This window comes from Sceloporus occidentalis, unplaced genomic scaffold, assembly GCF_023333645.1.
Source record: "Sceloporus occidentalis isolate IW3139 unplaced genomic scaffold, rSceOcc1.0.p SCAF_186, whole genome shotgun sequence".
In the NCBI taxonomy this organism is placed as follows: domain Eukaryota; kingdom Metazoa; phylum Chordata; class Lepidosauria; order Squamata; family Phrynosomatidae; genus Sceloporus; species Sceloporus occidentalis.
In genome coordinates this window covers 518,504-545,126 of record NW_028317166.1, presented here as the reverse complement: position 1 = coordinate 545,126, position 26,623 = coordinate 518,504, and the positions used below count along the sequence as shown (strand labels likewise).

At 41.2% G+C, this 26,623-nt stretch overlaps 1 protein-coding gene across 1 annotated transcript; it reads right to left on the bottom strand.

The window, feature by feature from the left end:
• Positions 1-344: 344 nt before the first annotated feature.
• LOC149278664 (leukocyte elastase inhibitor-like) lies at positions 345-14,861 on the bottom strand. Its single transcript, XM_089501882.1, has 7 exons — positions 14,703-14,861; positions 14,286-14,417; positions 13,117-13,234; positions 12,657-12,799; positions 12,073-12,231; positions 11,340-11,627; positions 345-662 (listed from the first exon to the last, which is right to left on the bottom strand). The coding sequence occupies exons 1-7, from the start codon at positions 14,859-14,861 to the stop codon at positions 345-347; spliced, it is 1,317 nt and encodes a 438-aa protein (XP_089358008.1).
• Between the last annotated feature and the right edge of the window lie 11,762 nt (positions 14,862-26,623).

The following is a 26,623-nucleotide window of genomic DNA, read 5'->3' as shown; positions in this document are numbered from 1 at the left end:
TCAGCCAGGACAGCATTCTTCGTCACATATTCCGAAAAGCAGCAGATAATATCCCTCGGGGGGTGGTCATCAGATTGGCGATGGGCTCTATCAAATTTGATCTCCGCGTCATCTGGTTGCCGAAGAAGTTTATTGAAGATGGTGCTAAGAACAGAGACTATCTCGGAACCGGAGACTGATTCAGGGATACCTCGAATCCGTAAGTTAGATCGGCGTCCCCGATTATCAAGGTCTTCAATCTTCTGCATGAGTCGAGTGATAGTCGTGGCTTGTGTATGAAGATGGTCAGAGATAGTGTCGACTGTAGAGCGCGTGGCGAGGGCATCAGACTCCAAGGTAGAAACTCAGTCCCCCATGTGCTGCAGGTCCTTCTTGATGTCAGAAAGGTCAGCTGTCAACGGCGCGTGGGCCTCAGTGATAATAGAAATAAGGTCGGATTTAGTCGGCAAATCCTTCAGGGTACTGCGCCAGTTATCCTCGTCCGAATTGAGTGAAGGATGTGGAGGATCCCCGCCGGATTCCGAAGGTAAGTCAGAGAATTGACTCCCAGGGCTGCCAGGTGGCGAGGCCTTCTGCATGGAGTCGCGGGAATCCACATCTTGCAGATTTTGGAAAAATGATTTGACCGAGGTGTGTGTAGGTTTGTCCTTCGGTGGAGGATGCTTCGGGGTAGCAACAGATTTAGTATGTTTACCCATTTGCTCGGTTTAAATGCTGATTAAAAGCAAATTATAGCAGTGGGTCCGTGGAGCCAGAGAATTATGCGTCCATGTTAGTTGATGGTTGGCCACGCCCCCTCAAAGCTATAGTTAACCATTGCAATGACAGAGATTTCTACTACTGAACAAATCAGATTGCCTTAAAACTAAACTTTTAATATCTTAGGCAATGAACCTGGACAGAGATTGTGAGCCGGCCCTTCTCATCCATCATCAGTGCCTGACCTCACAAATGCTCTACTGGATAAATGGGCAAAATCTACCCAGAAACACTTAAAAATCTTGTGGAAAGCCTTTCCAGAAGAGTGGAAGCTGTTATAGCTGTAAAGAGGGGACCAATTACATATTAATGTCTATATATTTAGAATGCAACTTTGGTCCATATAGTCTATTAATATGCACTACATTTTCTTTCCTTATCTTCTGTGATAAATATCAACAAAACATAATATTTGACAGCATTTAGCAAAGAGCATCACAGTTGTATATCACACTGGTTAATTCCCTCTCCATATGTTGAATTAGAGGAGAGGAGCCATCTAGTGCATAAATATAGATAAATTAGTTAACAGTTAAAGCTATTATCTATGTAAAGATACAAAGATTAACTTTGGTTCTTTCATTGGCTATGAAATTAAGTGAAGGGTTTTTGATTTACAAGATAGAAGAGCAAAAATGCAAATACACATTTTTGGGCATCAGAAACACATCATTAAATGTTTGCTGGTTTGTCGAAGAACACAGACACAGTTTTATGATTGCTATATCAAACTAGATGAATGATTTAACTAAACGGCTTATAAAATCAACCAATTGTTAGTATTGATACTTGTCTGATCTGGCATTAGGTATGTATAATGAAAGAGTTCTAATCAGTTCCATACTCACCCTTTCCCTGTTTCAGCTGATTGTCAAAGGTGCAAAGAAAAATGATGCTTCATTTATATTTAAGCTCTGGGCCACTCTTATTGACCTCATTGTCCTGAGTGTTGCAATATGCTATTCTATGCAAATGAAATAAGGAATAATTGTTCTTCTATATTGGATGTACTGAAAGTATATTGCGTATTGTTATGCATTATGCAAGGATTTTTATTAGGATAAGGAAGTATGTAACGTTATTACGGTACTTAATAAAGGTAATTAAAGTACAAACTTCTATAATTGTGAGTATATGTACCTTATTAAATTATTAGTTGCGCAAGCATTTATTGCGCAAGCATCAAGAAAAAATAGCTAAGTAATAAGGCCCCATTGTTCAGAATGTTTATTTATCTATAATCAGTATACATGGTAATGTCCAATGGTATGTATCACAGTATAAATAGTTCTTCTGTTTGCTTATAACACATGTACAACCGGCACTACCACTTTGCAACTGTGACATCTTCCTCCAAAGCTAAACTTCCATATGTCAGCAATCAAGTACATATAGCAAGAGAACATCGAAGACATACACTAAATGGACAACATTGGGACACCTGACCATTACACCAACAGAGACTCTTACGACATTGCATTTTAAATACATAGACATTAATATGTAATTGGTACCCCCCTTTGTAGCTTCCACAAGATTTGGGAGTGTTTCTATGGTAATTCTTGCCCATTCATTTAGTAGAGCATTTGTGAGGTCAGCCACTGATGTTGAACGAGAAGGTCTGGTTTGCAATCTCTGTTCCAGTTCATCCCAAAGGTGTTCAATTGGGTTCAGGTCAGGGCTCTGTGCAGGCCAGTCAAGTTCTTCCACACCAAACTCATCCAACCAGGTCTTTATGGATCTTGCTTTGTGCACTGGGGCACGGCCATGCTGTAATAGAAAAGGGCCTTCCTCAAACTGTTCCCACAAAGTTGGAAGCATAGCATTGTCCACAAAGTCTTGGTATGTCCCCTTCAGCATACCAAGACATTTTGGACTCTGGGTTTGCTAGCACTTGACTCAAATGATCTTTTGTTGAAGTGATTAGCTTAGGGGTTCACATACTTTTTCAACCCATGCCGAATGATGTATTCAATATGGACAAGAAAAATACAATAATGTGTGTGTTATTTGTTAAAACAGATTGTGTTTGTTCATTATTGTAACTCAGATCAAGATCATAACATAATTTAAGACAAATGTATGGCTTAATGCTGGTAATTCTAAAGTGTTCACTCACTTACCTTTTCATGCCATGGTTTTTCTAGTTTAGCTAATATAATTTGCAATCTTGTTAGCATCTTTATGCTTTTATTTATTTATATTTCTCTAAGCAACATCAGCACAAGCACAGTGCATGGGGAGTGGTGTAAAGCACACCGCCACTGGACTCTGGAGCAGTGGAAACATGTTCTCTGGAGTGATGAATCAAGCTTCACTATCTAGAAGTCTGAGAGACAATTCTGGGTTTGGCGACTGCCAAGAGAATACCATTTACCAACACAATACAGTTACACATACATACACATTTTTTATTTTTTTACACAGTATGATTCTCTTTATTCACTAAACCTGGCTATCGAAACACTGCAAGGGGTTTCTGCCATGCTCATATAAAGTAATGTTGGCAAAGTTGCTTGGGTTGCTAGACCTGCCACAGCACCATCTCAGAAGGTGAGATGTTTCAATAACAAAATGCGCTGCAGCAGGTAGATAATAAGACACTCTGTATTTATAAATATGTCCAGACATCAGAAAGAAGAATTGCTGTGAAAAGCATATTAATTATTAGACTTGGGCACCAGAAAGCTCTTCGTGTTCGTCTTCGTGCTAGTCTTCGGGGGAAAAAAAATCTTCGTATTCCGCGAATATTCGCCCGTTCCTGTCTTCTCTTCGGGCAAATATTCGTGGACATTCTTCGTGCTCGTTTGATCTTTGTTTCCCTCCCGGTTGCCTAGCAGGGGTTAATACGGGGTTAACAACAGATCGGAGCAGCAGCAGCTGCCGTGAAGGTACGTGTGTGCAACTCTATTGGTCGTTTCGGCAGGGGGCTGGTCTGGCATCAACGAGTGAATTGCAGAACGCACTTCATTCGTTGATGGCAGGCGAGCCCCCTGCCGAAACGACCAATAGAGTTGCACACACGTACCGAGGTGTACTGTACACAAAATGACCTAGAGACAAATGCTCCAAGGAACTTGGCCTCCGTTTATCATACACAGTCACACATCCATAGATGTTTAATAAAAGAATAGGGATTATTTTACATTTTTAAATTGATTTTGGACCACTTGTAATACATGCCTAACATTTGCTACCTATTTACAATGGCATACTTTGCAACCACCCAACTTTTACTGGACAGGACTGGAAAAAAGCAGGACTGTCCACCAAAATCTTGGGTGTGTTGGCAGGTATGCGGATGGAAAAATGAACTAAAAAATAGCTTAGGGTTAATGTACGGTTATGTTTAAGATTAGTAGCAGTGCACTGGTCTGTTTAAAGATGTTTTATGTCTAAATAATAATTTAATTTTAATGGGTTTTAAAAAAAAATTAGGGGTTTATTTAAATGTATTTTAAAGTTAGATTTATTATTTAGTACTTTATTATATTTATTTAATGTTTATACTAGTGCTACCTACCGAGCTATAACTACCTACATGTATTTGCATACCTAGTTTAGCTAAATTAGATGGGACAGGACTGTCTCTGAAAAAGTTGGGTCTGTTGGCAGGTATGTGGATGGAAAAATGTTATAGGATGAAGTGTGAGTTATAGCGTTAATGCTAGTGAGTGTAGAAGTGAAGGCCAGGACAAGTAACAAGAGGAAAGGTCCTTGGGATTTGTGCATTGTACGTGTGTGTTATTTGTGTTATGTGTTATGTCACTGTGTTATATGTGTTATGTGTGTTATGTGTTATGTCACTGTGTTATTTGTGTTATTGTGTGTGTTATGTTTGGCTGGTTGTGTATCAGAAGGAAAATAATGAAATGGAAATGGAAAAGGAAAAGGCGAATGAGTGGGCAATTGGCGACCCACTCACCTGTTTCACCCCAGGGCAAAGCACCCAAACACTGTCAGTCTTAGACGTTTGGCAGCAGACTTCCAGAGCTCAGACACTAGGCCCTAGCGTAAGCTGGCCACTCCGGCGGAGGTAGCAGGCCTTGCCACACCGCAGACAGAGGCAGCCAGGGGGGAGAAACTACCCTTACCATTAGGGACATTTTGGGCATGACTCTAGCCAGGAAGCGAACTGGCATTGAAGAGACGCTGGCACCACCACCAGCAGCAGCAGCATTGGGAAAGGCGAATGAGTGGGCAATTGGCGACCCACTCACCTGTTCCACCCCACAGCAAAGCATCCAAACACTGTCAGTCCTTGGCGTTTGGGAGCGGACTTCCAGAACTCAGACACAAGGCCATAGCATAAGCTGGCTACACCGGCGGAGGTAGCAGGCGTTGCCACACCGCAAACAGACGCAGCCAGGGGGGAGAAACTGCCCTTACCATTAGGGACATTTAAGGCATGACACTAGCCAGGAAGGGAACTGGCATTGAAGAGACGCTGGCACCACAACCTGCAGCAGCAGCATTGGGAAAGGCGAATGAGTGGGCAATTGGCAACCCACTCACCTGTTTCACCCCAGGGCAAAGCACCCAAATACTGTCAGTCTTAGACGTTTGGCAGCAGACTTCCAGAGCTCAGACATTAGGCCCTAGCGTAAGCTGGCCACTCCGGCGGAGGTAGCAGGCGTTGCCACACCGCAGATAGAGGCAGCCAGGGGGGAGAAACTGCCCTTACCATTAGGGACATTTGAGGCATGACACTAGCCAGGAAGCGAACTGGCAAAGAAGAGACGCTGGCACCACCACCAGCAGCAGCATTGGAAAAGGCGAATGAGTGGGCAATTGGCGACCCACTCACCTGTTCCACCCCACAGCAAAGCATCCAAACACTGTCAGTCCTTGGCGTTTGGGAGCGGACTTCCAGAACTCAGACACAAGGCCCTAGCGTAAGCTGGCTACACCGGCGGAGGTAGCAGGCGTTGCCACACCGCAAACAGACGCAGCCAGGGGGGAGAAACTGACCTTACCATTAGAGACATTTTGGGCATGACTCTAGCCAGGAAGGGAACTGGCATTGAAGAGACGCTGGCACCACCACCAGCAACAGCAGCAGCAGCAGCAGCATTGGGAAAGGCGAATGAGTGGGCAATTGACGACCCGCTCACCTGTTCCACCCCAGAGCAAAGCATCCAAACACTGTCAGTCCTTGGCGTTTGGGAGCGGACTTCCAGAACTCAGACACAAGGCCCTAGCGTAAGCTGGCTACACCGGCGGAGGTAGCAGGCATTGCCACACCGCAGCAAGTGCAACCAGGGGGAGAAACTACCCTTTCCATTAGGGACATTTGAGGCATGATTTCAGCCAGGAAGCGAACTGGCAAAAAATGCTGGCACCACCACCAGCAGCAGCGTTGGAAACGGAAAAAGGTGAATGAGTGGGCAATTGACGACCCGCTCACTTGTTTCACCCCAGGGCAAAGCATGAAAGTCTGTCAGTCCATGGCGTTTGGGAGCGGACTTCCAGAACTCAGACACTAGGCCCTAGCGTAAATTGGCTACACCGGCGGAGGTAGAAGACGTTGCCACACCACAAACACGTGCAACCAGGGGGAGAAACTACCTTAAACATCTAAGCTAAGAGCTGGGTAACCCAACTTGGGCAGATTGAATTTAAGAAAGGCAATCTGCTCCATCAGATGAGGTGCCATGCGTGAGCGCTGTGGACTCAGTATGTTTCCAGTCATGGAAAACACGCGCTCACTTTGAACAGTGGTTGGCGGACATGATAGAAGCTGCTGCGCAATCCATGAGAGTGCTGGCCACACACTCTTCTTTTCATCCCAGTAGCTAAGAGGATCAACATTAGGCGCAGAAGGAACTTCACAGAGGTAAAGTTTGACCATTTCAGCAGCACTACTCTCCTTTCTGCTGCAAGCTCTGTCAGATGGTCCAACTATACTCCCAAGTGCCTCTTCCCAAAATGCAGCTGCTCTACTCAGCTGTGTTGTGCTGCTTGTGGCACTGCAGCTGCTGCTGCTGCTAGGAGTAGCAGACCACATCATCTCTTCCTCCTCCTGCACCTCTCCCTCCTCGGACAGCATTCCCATTTTACGCTGCCAGTCACGCACCTTGTTGACCAATTGCTCCCGGTAGCTATTGAGAACATTAAATTTCAAAGCTAGCTTTCCCTTAATTCTTGGATCGCAAAGGCACGCTAGCATCATTTCGGGACTCTCTTCCATGCGTTTGTGAAGGTGTACTTTTAGCAGATCCTTCAGCTTCCTGACTATGGCTGCTACGTCAGGATGTAGAGTGCCACCTTGAACAGCCTCACGGTTTTCAAGGAACACAACCATCTTGCTGCCTAGATGGGAGAACACTGGGATTACCTGGGCCAGACTGGCAGTGTTTGAGCTTAAATTTTCTGTGGCATCCCTGAATGGTTTAAGGACTGCCACTGGCTGGGCGATCACTGTCCAATCCTCCCTATTCAATGGAGATGTAATCCCAATATTGTGCTCTGAGGCAAGATTATGGATTGCCCTCTGCTGCTCCAAAATCCTCTCCAGCATGTCTAACGTGGAGTTCCACCGTGTACGGACATCCTGACGTAGGCAGTGTACGGGAAGACCTGACCTCTCTTGCTCTTCCCTCAAAAGTTGGCTAGCCTTAACACTATGGTGAAAGTGCCCAGCGATCTTTCTGCAGCGGGACAGAACTACTGCTACCACATTAGTTCCTTCTGACATTGCTGCCTTCACTATAAGATGGATGATGTGGGCTGCACAGCGCACACCAACAATATGACCATCTCGCAGCGCTTTCACCATATTGGCACCTCCGTCAGTTACCACAAAACCAACTTCAACAATGGTGCCTGCCTCTGTTCCCACCCAAAGGCTAAACATGTTCCTCATTGCATGCAGAATAATTTGGGAAGTGTGCTTTTCATCCATCACTTCTGCATGGAGAAGGAAAGATCAGTAGCCTGCTGCAGCAGCTTCCTTAGACACACCGGGCTGCCACCAGTGTGCTGTCAAAGAAAGAAAGGCATGCTGGCCGCTAGGTGCACTCCACAAATCTGTAGTGAAATGAACACACTGACCAGCAGCCTTGGAAAGCTCCTCTTTCACTGCTGCAACACAGGACCGATACAATGAGGGGACAATGTTCCTGCTGAAAGTGGAACATGACGGAACTGTATATTGTGGAGCCACAGCCGCCATCAATTGTTTGAAAGGCTCCCCTTCGATCATAGAGAAGGATGCCCCTCCAACAGCAATGAACTGACCAATCAGTCGCGTTACTTTATTGGCCTGCTGTTTGGGCATTGACCTTTTGGATTGGAATGCCACAAATTGTTCCAGGGTGGGCTGAACATGCAGTGCTCCAACCTGCCTTGGTCTCTGGCTGCCAGCACTAGCTGCTGCTGCTCCTGCTATTGGCTCAGAATAAGCAGCTGTTGGGGTTTTTCCACGGCCACCAGCTATGCTGCCTGCACTAAAATTTACTTCTGCATCTTTCCCCAATAGAACAGCGTTGTGTCGAGTGCTGAGGTGATGCTTCATGCTAGCAATGGTAAAATGGCCAGACACTTTCCCTCTGCTTATTAGCTTCCCACAATGTTTGCACTTTCCATAGTGCCCTTCTTCAACATTTTCAAAGTGCTCCCAAATTGGGGCGCGCATAGCCTTGGAGTGCGCCTTGGGTGCTGCTCCTACTGCTCGGGGTGGATGAACAGAGGCAGAACTAGTGGTGGTGGGACTGGTGGTAACAGTACTGGCCATAGTGGGACTGCTAATTGCTTTAGCTTTAGATTTGCTAGGTTTTGCTGCTGCTGCTGGTGGTGATGGTGATGATCGTAGCGGAGAAGGTGGAGGCTCAGGGGAAAATTGTGCACTAGTCATGTGGACACTGCTCCCTGAGGAATCTGATTCCTGACCACTCATCTCCTCTACTTCCTCTGGCTCATAGTCTAGTTCTTCATTAGCCAGATCGAATGGAATTCCTGCTAGGCTGGAGCTAAGACTGATATCGTCGTGAGACTCGTGACTAGTAGTAGTGCGAGCAGGAAGAACAGACTCTGCACTTGGCCTCACAGTCTCAGGCTCCTCTGCTACCTCGCAAGGTGGAGTTCCACTATGTGTAGCCCTCTCGCTAACTGTCTTTACAAAAATGTTGTAAGGACTTGGTGGCTTGCTAGAGGTACTAGGAGGACATGGCGTGGCGGTACCGGTGGGAACAGTAGGCGCAGCACTAGTGGTGGTAGAGGCGGTGGTTTTCCCTACAAAGGAATGAGATCGCTTTGGTTTGGGACCCCTCTGAGTCTTGCTGCTAATTTGGCTCTGCTTGGTACCTTGCATGCTGCTCATGGATGGGGAAGATGCTGCTTGGGGCAAAAGGCACTTCTTTTTACTCACGGGGCTAGTAGAAGTACTAGTTGTGCTACCCTTTAACTTTGAACGTGCTTCTGGTGCTTTAGGCTTTCCGTAAAAAACCATAGAGCTTGTGGGCCTAGCCGCACTACTACTGCCTGCTTTTGGTGCCTTTCCTTTACTTGATGATCCTTCAACCAATGCTTCCCCAAATGATAAGCGAGAGCTTCGCCTACTTGGCCGACTAGACTGACGCAAAGGCTGCATCTTAGAACTGGTGGTGGTGCTGGTGGTGGTGGTAGATGGAGGTTGTCCCTCCTTAGTCCCAAAAGGAGGATCCATTTCAAATTTTGTGTGTAGTGTAGTGTTTAAAAAAACTTAAAAAAAAAAAAGGGGGGGGTAAAAAAATTAAAGACTTTGAATTTACACGGGCCTAAGAGCCAATCCTACTACTAAGCTACATTAGTATTCTAGTCTAACTCTAGGCAGACGCTCTCAAGCCCACTAAGATAAAGTGAGGTTAAGTTATATATAATATTATATTATTAATAGATTAGAATTACTTATATTAGGGATTATAGATAGACTATAGTTTATGAATTAGAAAGAATTACTTATATATATTATAGATAATGAATTAGAATTTATATTATATAATATATTATAGATTAAGAAGATTAAAGATTAGAATTATTTTAGTACTACAGCTATTAGCTTGAACCTTTGCTTAGTACAGTAGTTGTCGTCACACAGTCAATTTTTCTTGAAAAGAAATTAGAAATAAAATAAAATGTCACAGCAAAACAGTTAGCTTCACTGCTTGCTGAAACACACAGCACTTATGCGGCTGCACTCACTAGCCCAACAAGTTCACTTCACTGATGGACTGAGGTGAGCAAAACACTAAGGGTACTTTTAATAAAATTTAAATAAAATGTAAAATAAATGAGAAAATCTTTGCAAAACAGTTAACGTCACTGCTTGCTGATCAAAAAAGATCACACAGTCAATTTTTCTTGAAAAGAAATTAGAAATAAAATAAAATGTCACAGCAAAACAGTTAGCTTCACTGCTTGCTGAAACACACAGCACTTATGCGGCTGCACTCACTAGCCCAACAAGTTCACTTCACTGATAGACTGAGGTGAGCAAAACAAATGAAATAAAATGAAAGATCATTAATTAAGAAAAATTGACTTGGTCTCTTGCTGTTGTTAAAACAAAGAACAAACTATAGAGATGCAGCACCAGTACTAATAAGATTAGCTGAACTATACGCTAGTAGTAATTAATTAATATTATTACTTTTATTTATAGCTAATTTAATTAACTATTAAGATAAGAATTATAGAATTATTGATATTAGATGATTAAAAATATGACTAAACTAGACTAGAAGCGGTTGCTAGGGGCCCCTCTCTCCTCCACATCAAAAAGACAGCGTTTAAAAGCCGCTCGGTGGTGCCCGCTACTTCACTGCTGGGCGCCGAAATATGATGTCATATTACGGCGCTCAGCATGAAATGCCGGCGACGGAGGTAGAGGCCTCGTGGAGGAGAATGAGGGGCGCCGAGCGGTTGCTAGGCGCCCCCCTCTCTCCTCCGCATCAAAAAAAAAAAAGACGGCGTTTGAAAGCCGCTCACTGGCGCCCCCTTCAAATGGCGCCTATGGCACGAGCCATAGGTGCCATACCCTAGATACGCCTCTGGGTGGGTGACATAGTGTGTGTGAAAAGGCAGGGAGGGCTGTAATTTCAAGCAGCTTTTTGCAATTCCCAAAATAAATGAATACAGTCATGTTGGCTGTTACAAGAGAGAATTTTATACAATTCATTAGAATACAGGTATATATTTTATGGTACACCAAAAAATAAATACTAAGAGAGCCCCTTACAATATGAAGGGCAATGATATGCCCATATAGAAGGTGGCAAAGACATCTTTTAAGGCGTGCCCCACTCAGTAGCGAATCATATAACTCATTTCCCGAAGCAGAAAAGGAGGGAAGATAAGTAAAAATGAATACACATCTCTGTTTTTATATAGAGTAGCTTGAATTGTGTTTTTCGGTACACTTTACATATTTTATTGTTTACATTGATTTCACTGCACATCACCTACTTTTGTATTTTTGATATATTTCATGGTGACTGAAACTTTCCATGGAATAGAATGCATCTCCCATAATTATTGTGTTGTATGGTGAAAAGGAAAGGCCTATTTGCTATAAATGTATAATGTGGAAATAATACACTAACTGGTACAATCACAACCCCGGTAGCTGCTGCTGCTTCGGTTCCATTCTCATCAACTTTCACATATGCCTTGTGAAACACATCTGATATATATACTCCAGTGTTAGATATCCCTGAAAAGTTTGCTGAAGATCTGAAGACGTCGGTCATTCCCAAATTTTCCAAGATATTCTCTGGTTGAATGCTATGCTCAATTTGGAATCTAGGGACATTCACCTTAAGAACTGCTTGTTCCATTTTGCTCGAGTCTGTCCAGTCCATAATTTTTTCTAACACAATATTACGCTCAATCTGAAATAAGATGTAATATGGATGTAAGTTTACCATATCTATATATGTCTAAGTAATGCTCACCATGGAAATGGAGGAACTGAGAAAAACTATATTTAAAGTTTATTAAGTGCTCTTCAAAAAAAAGGTGAAGTTTCTGATCATAGTAGTATTGGCTGCTAATAATATCAACTGTATTGTTTTGTGAGAGACATGCATGGCTATCTGTGCGATTTTGGCTCTATATACTCGGACAACATTCAGAATCACTAGAAGACTTACAGGTAGAAAAGAGTTGTAGATGTAGAGACACCTTTTATTTATAATTCAGCTGACTCTTCTATCGGGGTACAATATCCACTTGAAGTGAAGTGGCTTGATTATATATGGTAATCAAATTTCTAGTGTAAGCTACATTACCAAACTGTTTTAATCATTAATGTATGCTGTATTAAAAAATACTCACCTCTAATATATCTGTCCCCTCATCAGGCAGTATAATGTACATACTCATGATCTTTGAGTCTCCATAGGGGAGTTCAAGGACCCTTACATTGTCTTCACTTATGTTGCGGGTATTAAACGTTTGTATTGTAGACATCATCTCTACAGTTACCTGCTCATTCTAAAAATAACACAAGAAAAAAAAGTAAATAGTATTATCTGCACATTTTATTTACATGAAATATAAATATAATTCGTTGAAATAGAAATGGCTTCTATGCAACTATTATCACTACATTTTCATACGCATGTAACTCTATTACTGGGTTTCATTTTATTAATATATTTTAACTGTGGACAGGCTTTTTACTTGCTTCACCAAATAACCAAACTCATTAGGTTAAGGAAATATTGTTTATATTAAAGATATGACTTCTAAAAATTGATACTTACTATTATTCTTTATTCACCTACCCTGGAATCTGAAATGCCCTAGTATTATTAATATGTGTACTCTACAACTTCTAACTAACACAAAACACTGCAAATAGAAAACACAGTGTTTATTGCAGATACTACAATATCACCATAAATGTTATTACTTACTGTTCTTAAAGTAAATGATGCATTCACTGTATTACCAGGTGGAAACGCTGTAGTCCAGTTTGCAGAAAGATATATAGCATTTGTCACAACAGATACTGTGTCAGATGGTACGGAGCCAGAGGGCAATAAGTCTTGAATTAAACCTATTGTGCCAAATGAAATAAATGAAATATAATGCATTATTAATTTAGATGATCAATTTATGGGCGTTATTAGATTTGATGCTTATATCTATATCAATATCACATATGATTAAATCATCAATTGAAGTATATTGTATTGATGTGTCCCTGTTTGCTGCTACTGAAGTATGGGAGGACAAAAATACTAACGTTGAGGAGGAGTTCTAGTGAGTTGGCTCAGGATTGTATTAATGAGCTGGACCGACCCAGGTGCTTAGCTGAAAACAAATCATCTGGTTCAGATGGTCAATCATATGGCTGTGCAAGTAAATGTTTACCTCTTGTCTGTTGTTCTATTAAGCTGTTGATGTGTTGACGAGCCCCTTCACTGTCTCCAAGAAAGTTAACGTTTTCTGGCTCTACATTATACCACAAGCTAACATTTTGTAAGAAAGACTGAAAACAAAAGAAAACACCAAAATGAGCCTAGCAAAGATTTTTTTTTTAACTTTTACTTATTCTGAGATAAGTTGCCAATCAGTCACATGCCAATTGACAGATTCTTTTTAGTTTTGCATTTAAGAGTAAAAACCATTAAAAACATCACTTTGAGCACCTCAACATAGGAAGTACAGAATAACATAAAAAGTGATGCTGTAACAGAGAATAAACATGATGCTGTATATATGTGTAAGAACTAAGATTGGGAACGATTGGGAATTTGACAGTTCCTCCTTAATATATTCATTTGCACAATATTTAAATAAATTAAACTATTAGCACACTAAATTTATCACCTAGCTATGGAAAAATGAGCATGGCTGTCCTTTCAAATGTATTAGCACATTTAATAGACATAATGTTGTTACTGTTTCTAAAAAATATTTAAATTGGTTCATAACAATCGTGCTGATTTACAGTAGGGTCGGCAGGTTGTCAACCAAGCTACATTAAGGGAGAACTTAGTAAGAGCTGCTTGGTAAGACATAGCATTTGTCAGACCTTGGTGTACACAGGACATCAGTGATAAAACTCTGAGCAAAGGTCTAAAACTAGATAACCTAATACTGTGTGCTTTAGAAACTCATCCTTGGATAAAAGCATTGGAATCCTCTTGACTATAGTTCAGAAAGGGTTTGAACATGTATTCAGTGTTGGTGAGAGTTTTTAGCATTGGTGAGTTTAAACAATGTAACACAGTTTAGGAATTCAATATCTGTGCAAGACACACAAATATAGGTAAAATAAAGATGTGAAATGAAAATCCTCAGTTTGGAGGGAAAGGACATAGAAAACCAGACACACCAACTAATTAACATGATCTTTTACCATCATGTCCAGACTACTACACTATTGAGTGAACTTGATTCTCTACATATGTTAGGCTTTATGTGTATGTCTGATGGCACAGACTATATAACTATGACATGAGCCTGCATTTCAGATTGTCACTCTTTGGCCATTTCAAATTTCAGTTGGTATGATATACAGAAGCAAGAAACCTTACATTAAGGATGGGAAACGTCTGCTCAACAAACAATCCGTTTGCAATATCAAGTATGTACTCTTGAGACGAAAGGGAAGTGAACAGTTCCTTAAATCTGGGATGAACGTTTGTAATGTTTTCTAGATGAAGAACCTGAGAAACAAAAAATGCATTATTAGCACTTCAGCTATAGTACTCATTTCTTTTTTTGGCATATTTTATCAACATTGCTGTAATTCTATGAACCATCAGTTTCAGGAAAATTCAGTCCTCTTTTTCAAATAAGATATGGTTTATATAAGGGTAGACTGGCAAGGGGGTTAGTCCCACCAGGGGTGTTGAAAATTTGAAAGGACCACTATCACCTATATGCACACATAAATGCTACTTAGAATACAATATAGTAGGTTATGAAGTTAGCAAGTAAGTAGGTCTTACCTTTTTCATCTGGGTTTCAGTTGTGTTTCTTGCTCCAACAGAGACCATTGCCAAAGCAACAAATATACTGAATGATGACATGGCCAGATTCTGATCAATGACAACATTTTTCGCAATGTCAACTGTGAATTGATTGTTTGCCACACAGATGGCTTCCATGGTGACAAATATAAATCACTGTAGAATCAGGAATAAAAACAATATTCATCAATAGTCATTGTATGGTCACTTTAAACAGTGGCTGTATGTTTCTTTCACATTATTTGGCTTGCATAGATAGCTCAGGGCCAAATTTCTCAATAGAGTAAGAAAAAATGGCAGGTCTCTCGTAGGAATTTTCATAAGAGAAACAAAGTAAATACTAATGGGGTAGATGGAAGCTGACATGGCCCTTCAAAAGTATTCTCTTATCATATACCTGTGCTACATTGCTGCAGAATATTCTGGCACTATATAAATAATAATGAATGAAAAATGAAATAAGAGGAAACAGAAATGCTAACAGCATACATTAAAACACATACTCCGTAAAGTAAGATTCACAAGCACGTGTACTCACACACACTCTAGCAGCATACACACCCGTGCTAAAAGCATGTGCTTAAATATACACACGTTTTAATTGTGTTCACCTGAACACTAGGTCCTAAGACCTTGTTTTTAATTTACTTTGTCGCATGTATTCTAGTGTAAATAGTCCGTACAATGCGTTCCCTTTTTATCTAATCAAGATAATACCAATAATTAACACACATGGCAGCCTCGCAATGATTCTTTTAGGGCTTTGTACAAAAATGAATGCGTTCTAAACAATTTCACACTTACCAGCACTCTGCTACAACTGGTTTAAGGCACAAAGAAATGTGAGGCTCTATTGATATTTAAAGACTGGGCTGCTCTTACTGACTTCATTATTCTCCCGAGTGTTGCAAATCTTGTTAGGTAAAATAAATAAGGAACATTCTATATTGGGTATACTGATTACTTATTACATATTGTTATGCAAGTTTATTTTGGAAATTAATAATTGCAACATTAATTTCTTAAATTAAGGACATTTTGCAAATACCAATTTCATTATGTCATCTTTTTAATATTTGTTTATAAGCATTTATATTTTAGGGGTATGTTTAACTTATTAGATAAGACGTGTAACATGTCTTATGATGTGAAATTGCTTTATGCATTCCATCATGTTTATTTTTGTAGTCTCAGCACACATGGGATTTTTGCACAGTATGTAGCAACGTAAAAATATCTCTTCTGTTCGCAAATCAGACCTGACCTGAGAGGCAATAAAGCCAAGTAAGACTTGAGCCCTGCTTCCACATGGTAGTGCTGCACTGCTACTACAGGGTCAAGTAATGCCTTGTTGCATGGCCCCATTAAGCTTCTGATTCGCATAGCCAGCCAGCCCAAGTCCAACCTGCCCTGTTTGCCACAGGGCCAGACGTACCAACTATGCAACCTAGATAGCTACCTAGGGAACTGAGCTGGTGTGGGTGCTGCCACCTTGTTTTTCTTCTATCTTAGCAATTAACTGCATATAGAAAGAAGGCACTGGAAACATAGTTTGAAAACCTAGGGCCAGATTCCATATGTGAAATATCAGGAGATTCAGGCCTGATGCAAGAATTTTGCCGCCCTCTTGTATCCTGCCCTTGGGAGCGGAGTCATGTGAGCGCATCATAAACATGACTCGCTCCCCTCTGTGTAGACGGAAACTAAGTCTACAGTCCTCCTCCATTACTTATCTATATCAAAAAAGCAGCCGCCCGGCACACACTCATTCAGGGAGGCAGAAGACTTTCTGGGTGCTCACTCATTTAGAGCAGCGCCTCTCTCTCCTTTGTGTCAGGACACAGCAGCTGCCAGCAGGGCCTGCCTTAGGGGTTTATTTGCCCTGAGTGGGCCACCTCATAGCACCACCCCCTCATCATCACCCCCAAAGTCCCTTTGTCTCCTCCTTTACTGTGCTACAGCTCTCTTTTTCTCCTCCATATAGTTCAGGTATAGATCAAATAAACACCACATGGAAACGAAGCATTGGAGATATAGATCAACTAAATAAGACTTACAAACCCTATATTTTCAGGTACAGATTAAATAATAATAATAATAATAATAATAATAATAGTAATGCAAACATAGCATTGCAGGTATAAAGCAACTGAATAACATACAAACCCAGCCTTACAGGTATAGATCAACTGAAAATTACATGAAAACTCAAATAAAGGTATAGATCAAATAAATAATGCATGGAAACCTTACATTGCAGGTGTGACAGAATGACCTTTCATACAAGGCCCAAAGGTAGTCAGAGATGGCTCCAGCCTGGCGGCCATACAAAGATTGCACAGTCAGGAACTCCATTGTGTAAACGAATCCCATAAACAGGATTGCTGCCAGGGGGAGATTCAGTAGCTAAAGGGGATTAAAGGTTGGGTTGTCTACATGTACCTGTTTATCAATGTTGATTTATGTTTATTAAGTTCTGTGGCTATATGAGTCTATGTTTTACATCAATAAACTGTTCATTTCTGCTGTACTCAATTCAAGGTAGTTGTGTCTACTTATTGGGTACACAAAGCAGGGTTCCAAGGTGCGCATGCTGGCTGGTGCTGGAAGTGATTTTGGGGACAACAGGAGGATACATGTGGGTGATCTCTGAAAGTTACTACAGCTCTTTTGGTGAACCCATTACAGCAGGCATAACTCACAGACTGCACACCCAAAGGCCAGTCCTGACACTCAGATTGAACAAATAGAATTTGCTCAGCACCCAGATTGCATCCACAGAATTGCAAACAGTCATTGTCTATCTCTCCCCTTTTGCATCTATCTTCCCTCTTTTCTTAATCACTTTCCTTGCTGAAGTCCTGCGGTGGGAGTGCAAAGCTAGGTCTCACTTGTAGGTGGCAGTGTGCTTGGATTCACTGCTGAGCCCTGCGATATGATGTCATATTCCAACGCTCAGAATCAATCCCTGGCACAGAGAGGCAGAAGCGAGACAGAGGTCCTGCTCTTCTAGCAACAGGTAGTCCAGTCCGCAACAGAGGAGGTGTCCCCACGTAGATTGACGCTGTAGCCGGCGCCTATCTTGACTATAGGTAGCTTCGGCCCTGAGGAAAATCCCTAGAAGGCTGTAATGCCCAAAACCTATATTTGTAGTTTGAAAATAGATTTATGCTAGGGTTTTTACCAATTGATGTTTGTTCTAAAATGGAGTGTGATTTTAACAAGGAAAAATAAGTTAAAACTTGCAGTCATATGTGGTACCACTCTTACTGTTCCTCTAGTTATAGGTTTGGGCTTTGTTTACAGTTATAGAGCTCTACCTACAAAAAACAGTTCTTCTATATTTATAATTAGCAGTGGACTGCGTTTACACATCGCAAGGGTAGCAAGGGTTTCATTAAAGAATTCCTTTCCTGCTTCCTCATCATGCAGTAAATACTTGCCATATTCAGCTGTGTTGCTGCATTTCTTAATTCACCACATTCTGTGTAATGTTGCTCACACTCACATTTACTTATTTGTTCTTCCTAGCTATAGGAAGCCAGTCAACTCAGACTAGAAATGAAGAAGTCCAGTGGTCAGTCAAGCTACGGGTTTTCTCTATTTGTCAGACACGAATGAGGTGCCCTTGCAAGTAAACACTCTCAAAATTCACACGTAAACTAAGATGTGAGATGTTGTCAAGTGCCTGCATCTTTAAGGTTTGTGAATTTCTCACAAGGGTATACAGTTTCAATAAAGATTTGCATGACCTTACCTAAAACTCTCAAAATATAGTGCAAACATAAATCCCACCTCCCAACAATATTTTTTTTATTAAATAGGTCCCCAGGAGCCCCTATTGATTAAGGGTGACAATTACCCTTTTCTCCTATCCAATGAGATGTGGGGCAGGGTAGAAATAATTCAACCTGGGGGTTGGTATAGTGCCAGAGTAAACATCCTCTCACGCTCCTCTGGGGGAGTAAAAATTACAAAATTACCCCATGGACAGCATGGACCCCAAGCTAAATCTCATCTCCATCTCATTTCTGGTGAGATAGAAATGTAAAATAAATTAAAAACCCCATTGGGGCATCTTTGCCTCCTCTTGCCCCCATATCCCTGCCCACTCGGGTAACAGTATTAAAGCACAGATTAATATTGCGCCTCTCCCTTCGTCCCTGTCCTGTGAAGGCAATATTGTAAAACATATCTAAAAGGAAAACTCTACCTACTTCTCTTACAAATGTGTCCCACAAGTAGGGGGGTATGACATCCATCCTGGCACCATCCCATTAGAGTATTTGGAAACCACTGAAGTCTATGGGGCCCATTCAAGTAAATGTAGGGCGCAATACATTGGGGGCTGATTGCCCAAAGGAATATATACTCGTAACCAGTGGACATTTTTCATTCCACTGCAATTGTGTTTTTTCTTTTGTGTCTTTATCTTTTTTATTTTATTTTTTGGAAAGAAAATGAGGATCATCGCCAAAAAAGTCATTGGCCACCCTCATGCCATAAAAAGGGTTCTTGGATGGACCTCATACCTACTCACCTAAGGAAGGAGTGATAGGTAGGGACATTTCTTAGTAATCCTCCATCCTACAGAGCATAGTTGTAGGAATGGGGAGGCATGGGATGGGGTCTGCGCAATTCGAAAAAGTTTTTAATACATTTTAAGCCTCTTCATCCCTTGAGGCAGGGGGATTCAATGATGCTGTCATATGGTAACTTGTATTCGTTTTCACCACCCTACCCATCCCTCTAAGCTTTATATGACTGTACATTTCAGCACTATACCTCTCCAAGTTGATCTAATTACCTCTGCCCCAAAGGCCAGAGGGTGGAAAAAGGAGGAAATGCATTGCTCCCTCCTTGATTGATAGGGGGCCCTGAGGACTCACATTTGCAACTTGCTGATTAATGAATCTTTTAGTGTACGTGAGTTGTGATTTTTTGTGAGTGCTTATGGATTTTGTAAATTTGAGAGACTTTTGCCCAACTTGTGTGCGATTAATGTGGCAAAATCTATTTTTTTTTCAACTTGCAAGCACTCACAGTTTATTCTGGTGGCTTAGATTTATGTAAGGAAAAGCATGTTTATTCCAAGAAGGTTTTACCCACTATCCATCTCTCTGTACTTCCTTCCGTTGTCTGAGAGGCATTTACACCTGTCCACCCTTAATCAATGCAGACAATGAAGGGACCTGCTTCTACTTCCACATCCCTACCCACCACTGTCATCTACAGATACCTGTGAGAATTGCTTGAGGGACCTCTGGCCTCTCCCTACAGCTTTCTTGTCCCAAGTGTGAGTGATTATTTCACCATCAGTATATACTCTCCCCCCAGGTTCCCACATCTCTAGTCCTCCAAGCGGGACACTCTGTACCTAGGTGTTAATGAAGTGTAATTTTGGTGGTGCTCCCATTCTTCTTTGCTGTACAGAATGCATAAAAGCCATTAACTCATATGTTTCCTAGTCATAGTGACTACAGCTTATTGTGATTTCTGCAACATAGATTCTCAAATGTGGCTCGGAAGCTTCAGACTCAAATTAATCCAAAGATCACACACAACCAGTATATGCATGTACTTATCTCACAAGGGCATACCCTTTAATATGCTTCCAGAATAATTAGAAACCCCAAGCTGGAACTATTTGATGACTTTGGCTTGAAGACTTTTAAATTTCTTGGAATCAGATGTTGGTGTTACCTGACTTTGGCTTGTTTTTCTAGACTTTGCTTGCTTGTGTTGCCCTCACATTTGGCCTGTTCGTGGGCTCTGTTTTCAGAACAGTACTTCAGTATTTTCATACTTTATACTCGGGAATAACCTTTACAGAAAGAGGTGGAGGTTTGGTAAGCATTTAATGTATCCATTCTCATGTTATTAAGAACTTTACTGTAGCACCCAAGCTTTGGAATTCTATTCTCCTTAATTGCAACATGCCTCGTAACCTTTTTTTATAATTATAGTAGTAGTGCTCATAAAATATTTGCTTATCGCTGCATTTGTTTCCTTGTTTAAGTAATTGCAATTGTAACCCAAGTATAAACTAAGCCTTCATCTCCACCCAAATAAATACTCTATCGTCGATTGTGGCGACGTGGGGGCATTTTTTTCTCCATGACGTACCAGGTATGTCACAGAAGCAATGAGCCCACTTGGGCATGACGTACCTGGTACATCACCGGATGTGACGGGGGTTAAAAGACAACAAAACCATAGGGTGCATCTTTCAGCACCTAGTCTTTGTTATCTGTGTCATCTCTCGCAACCTCTTCTCTCCCTCTTTCCTCTATAATCCATGTACCTCACTCCCCTATGCTCCTCAGCCTATTTTCTGCATCACCATCCTTTATCTTCTAGCAGCCTTCTACAGGTGAGACCCTACTAAGGGCAGCAATCAAATAGCCAGTTCCTCGGTTGTTGCCTAGGAATATGCATAGGGTGGGAGGTCAAGTGTTGCAGCTACGGATTCCTGTTCCATCCAAACATGAAAAGTCCTCAAGAGAATAGAATCTACGACTAAGCCTCTTCAGGCGAAACTCGTACGAGGAATACCTTCAGTTTGGTCTTATGAAATACTTCATGAAAATGTTTTTATTGAGGTTGAACAAAGTTTGGATTTTTATACATTACTGGGCTTCAGTCATTATTATTCCGCATTGGACGAGTGAGTGCGCTCAACCTATCTGCTCATGTTTGAGGATTTTACACCTCTAAGGCATCTGCTGTTTTCACCAGAGATCACCAGAAGTGAAGTCAATGTGTTCTCAGATCTGATGAAATCAGGTTTACAAATGGAATGAACATTTCTGTGTTTTATAAAATATTTTATGATAAACATCACTAACGTGTAATTTTATTTCACCTAATTCATTAAAATACTTTAACAATGAGACTGTTTTAATAACATTTACTAAACCCTCTATTTAAATGTTTGTCATTTATTATTAGAAGCTCTGTTGCACAGATATCACAACTTGCTTAAGGGACAACTCTTGAATGAATGAATAACCCTGTATCCACTTTGTGTCAGCAATTCAGTGTATTAAACAACTTACAGTTATGAACCAACAGGTTGATTATTCTGATGTTGAACTTCATTAATCTTTCACACACCCATACAAGCAGCACAGGTCTCAATCACCGTTCCCTTGCCCCTGATTATGTATTGAGGCAGAGCATTATATCTTGGCATTTTGCTTCAATACATTGCAAGGTGAGTGGATGGGTAAAATGGGTGGGTGATCCTGGCCTGCCTCTAACCACACCCCTATTACACCTTTAATCCCACTAACACAACAAAGGAGTCCTGATTTGGGCACTTTAAATGTTAGGGAGTGTGTCTCAATTTTACCATACCTTCCCCTCCATTTCAGGTGTCCAAATCGTGACACCTGTGTTGGGCATATGGCTACAGGTAAGGTGGTTAGGGTTGGTTGCGGTCAGAGACCCAAGTGATCAGACTGTAGTCAAAGGTGTGGCCGCCCGCTCTCCTTACCCAAAGGACCACCTTGTGGTTCTCTGCTACAGAGCATCACGGGGTGGCTGCATGGGAGTTACCATTGATTTTACAGCTCCCTCTGGGGATAAAGTATGCTTTAGCGGCTAAAGCAAATTTTAGTCCCAGAGTCTCCATTCAGGCAATGGGCCTATTGCGGAAATCATAGCATGTATGTGCAAGGGTTCGTAAGCATTTATGTGTAATGGTGTGTGAACACAAATAAGTGCGTTTTAGTGAGAACGTGTGCATGTGTGTTGGGGTGGGTGTGTAAGTCTGTCCAAATGTGTGCCAGTACATATAAGTGTTAAGGGGGAAGAGACAAGAGAAACATGGGGGGGGATAAAGAGATAGGGAGAAAGGAGATAATAAGATGGAGGCGAGATGGGGACAAAGGAGAGACATAAAGACAAAGAAGAGTGATTGAGATAAAGAGGAGATAGATCATACAAACTTACATACATCTACTGCTTTAGTGAATAAACCTCATGGACATTAATTTATAGGGCTACCGTTAATACAATTATTGGTTATGCTTACAATATTTATATCAAAATAACTGCTAGAAGGTTTTCTCTATATGATATATTATGTAAGACATGTACTTGTTATGAATTATCCATTGTATTCTTAATTTTATTTGGTGACAACAGAGTAACTCTGCTTGTCAGCAGGTTATCATCTGTTGCAAATCAGGTCCTTCTCTACATGAGACAGTTGCTAGTGAGGCACACAATATACCTACAGCATCATATTTATAGTGGCAGCCATACCCTATTTTTTTATGGATTTGTTCCTTTTGCAGTTTCTCATGTCTTAATACAAGCAGTGCAAACAATCAAGGTGCACAATGGAGGACATCATACAGCATGCCCTTCTTGTGTGTCTTTCATAGGTGAAGCATTAAACATTACATCATATCCCAGGACTCAAGACGGCATCTTAAAGTGACCTCTTTTTTGCTTCAAATATTGCGTGGGATATTTTAAAATGGTAATTAAATGAACAAATGTCATATACCAGTGATATTTTATACCAGTAATAATAATGGTATGTATGGCATGAAAACCGGCATCAATTGGTCAATCATTAAAGGAAGTTAAGTTTGCATTTCTTAGTTTGGTTGGGTAACAGTACATTGCTCTGGACTTGGCAATATACCTTATGACCATATTGCAATATAGATTTATGAGTGAATAAAAGGGTACTAATTTACACAATACTCTTAGCCGTCTTGTACAACATTGTTTAACGCCTTAACAACCCTATATACGTAATATTATGTCCATAAAATTGTGTTAGGATGACCTTATGTACTTAATAGCTCATCAACTTTTTTTTTTTTACAGGTAGAGGGTACATCCCCACTGCTACGTTGGAGATTAGACTGAAGAAAACCCAGACTCTCTCATGTCAGCAGCAACCAGCATTGCTCCAGTGTAACAGCCCAAGCACCGGTACTCCTGCACTGTTCTAATGCGCAGTTGTGCAACTGGAGATACCCTCCTGTGCAGCTGTCACCTGCCTTAAGAACTCAGGAGAGGAGTAGAGACCAAGGATCATCTGTCCAGGAAACGCTGGGATCTCTGATCCCCTGCTGGCTGATCTAACACATGCATTGACAGGGCTATGAAGCCTTGCTTCATGATCATCAATGGGAGAAATGTTTTTGTTTTTTTTAAATTCCATCGTTAACAATGCACACAACATCTTAAGAGTCAACTGGCTACTGACCTCAATTCTTTATTCGGTAGCTGTAATCTGAGGTCTATATTGGATAGTGTGCTCAGTCTGTTGTATCTCTCTCAAGATTTGAAAGTACTGCACAAAACACATTAAAGTAACTTCATGAATTCCAACAATGGGCACCACAAAATAACTTACAATCATTACAATTACCGGTAATAGGTCTCGGCCCTAAGTGGCCAAAACTGGCCAAGCCAACTCTCCTTGGTATATATTGCAATTTGTAGATGTATTTGATCATCTCTACCTCCCATTTTCCAGTTAAGTACTTTTAGTCACAGATCATCTCTATAACACTGTACTGTAGTATGGCTTTTGTCATAACATATTCTTTTTCTTTAAAAATCATTAGGTTCTTAAAAAATGGTAGTGAAATGCCCCGTGCAAACTTTATAAGGAACCCAAGGGGTGCACATAAAATGAATTCATCTGGATCTGTTCATTAGTGTGTCATCAATACGTCCGATGACGACATAACATTGTCTGCTTGTCATACACCTTGACTTCATTAGCAACAAGAACTTTCAACAGAACTAAATAGCAACTACTGCAAATAGAGTTACCACCCAGCCAATCCAATTAATTTACGAATAATAAGTAGCCCTTTAAAGCAATATTTATTCTCCATAATTAACAAGACGGTTTTTGCAATCTTCCTTCACCAGCAGCTACGTTTCGTAATCTTAAATAGGGCGGCCTTCTTCGTTCAGGTTTGGGATGAGAAGTCGGATCCTGTGTGGCTGCAGTTGTAGCGGTGATGCAGCAGAGGGCGCTGCAGGCTGCGCGACTGGCCTGTTATTGCTTGGTGTTGAAGTCCGTGGGCTGCAGGCCTTTCTCTGGTTGCACGGCAGGTAATAAACACGCTCCGGGGAGGGGGCTTTGTGTTGCGTGGGGTGGTCCCACTCGGGAGCGATAAATATTGTTAGGACGCAGAAAGGTGGGGTCCTGGAACCCACCGGCCGCAAATGAATCCTACCCGCAGTTATAAGTGATCACGCGTGCAGTTGACATTGACAAGGGTTGTTGTTATTGTGTTTCCGTATACAGAATATACGGCTTTGCCTCATTCACACTGGACGCAGTTAATTCAGTTTTACATTTAAGTACAGCCTAGTTCAGGTTGCTGGGCTAAAGTTAGTATAACTTCCAACTATAAGCCCAGTTGAGGATGATGGGAGTTGTCTCTTTAAGCTGAAGTGCCTTAGTTGCCCAGCCGTGTTGGTTTGGTAAGTTTTGAGGGGGAGGTGTGGCATGTTATGGCTTTTAAAATGTAGGTTGCCATGACAATAACCTGGTTCCAGCAAACTTTGTTCCCACCATCTACCTTTTATGTGCAGACCTGGAAGCTGCCATTATTGTCAGTCATGTGATATTTTGGGTGACTCTCCCTTCCATGCTAATTATCGCTTAAACTGTCCATTATCACCCACATTCTGCCAAACCGGCCATCGCTGACTCCTTTACGCTTTAGCGGGGAGAGTATGAAAGAGATAAGGTCAAGGGCGCTGCCAATCTACAAAGCAAACAGTGGATGTTATCGTGTGGCATTATAAAAACGCAATATTTTAACGTGTTTCTGGTGTATGTAACTGACTGTATGTTAGTGCCATTTAGTTTCCTATTTCATCACCTGCCTTTGGACACTGAACATAGAGTGCCACAATTAATGCCTACTTAATTCACTCGCCATTAAGCAGATAAGTGCCGTTGCATGCTTACTGATTATCTATACTGTTTCTAAGGACGTACCAGTAACTTATTTTCATAGCTGATGTTTGGAGATACGTATTTTCCATATACCTGTAAATTAAGCCTGCTGTTAATAACTTTATTAACAATTTTGCAGTGTGTACTAAAAGCCACATATTGGTGTTTGGAGATGACACAAAATTAGGTAAAGTAATACAATCTGAACTTGACATTATTCCCCTGCATGATGATTTGGTCTAATTAGAGGACCAGGCAGCCAAGTGACAGATTAGACAAATGGAAACAAATGCAAAGCTATTTTTGGAAGATAGTAAATGTGCGGATGAGAAGCTGCTGCAAGGGCCGGTAAGATATTGTAATGTATGAAGAGGGGTATTGACCCACGGTAGGAAAATATAATTTTGCCTTTGTATAAGTCAATGGTAAGATCTCACCTTGAATGTGTGGTACAGGGCCGCCATCAGGGGGTACAATCATTGTGTTTGTAAGGGTCCCGACCGTCCTGGGGAGCCTGCTTGAGGAGACAAAGAGACTCCCTCCATAAAAAAAGCTCTGCACTGACTACTAATTATGGGGGGCTGGAGGAAACTGTTTGTGATTGGTAATGGAGGGGGTTAATTGAGACCACTCACGCCTGGTAATGGAGGGGGTTAATTGAGACTGCTCCCATCTGGTAATGGAGAGGGTTAATTGAGTATAAGTGTACTTTGTGATTATTGAAACTAATGAATATTGACAGTTTTTTATTCATATATGTAGTTTATAAACTACATATATGAATAATATGAATAAATACTAGAACATACATATATTTAATATACCGCATTTGCTCGATTATAAGACGATCCCCAAAATTTGAATATTAAGAAAAAGCCTGAATATAAGATTACCCTATAGGAAAAAAGTTTTACTAGTAAATATTCATTCACATGTAAACAATTTTTTT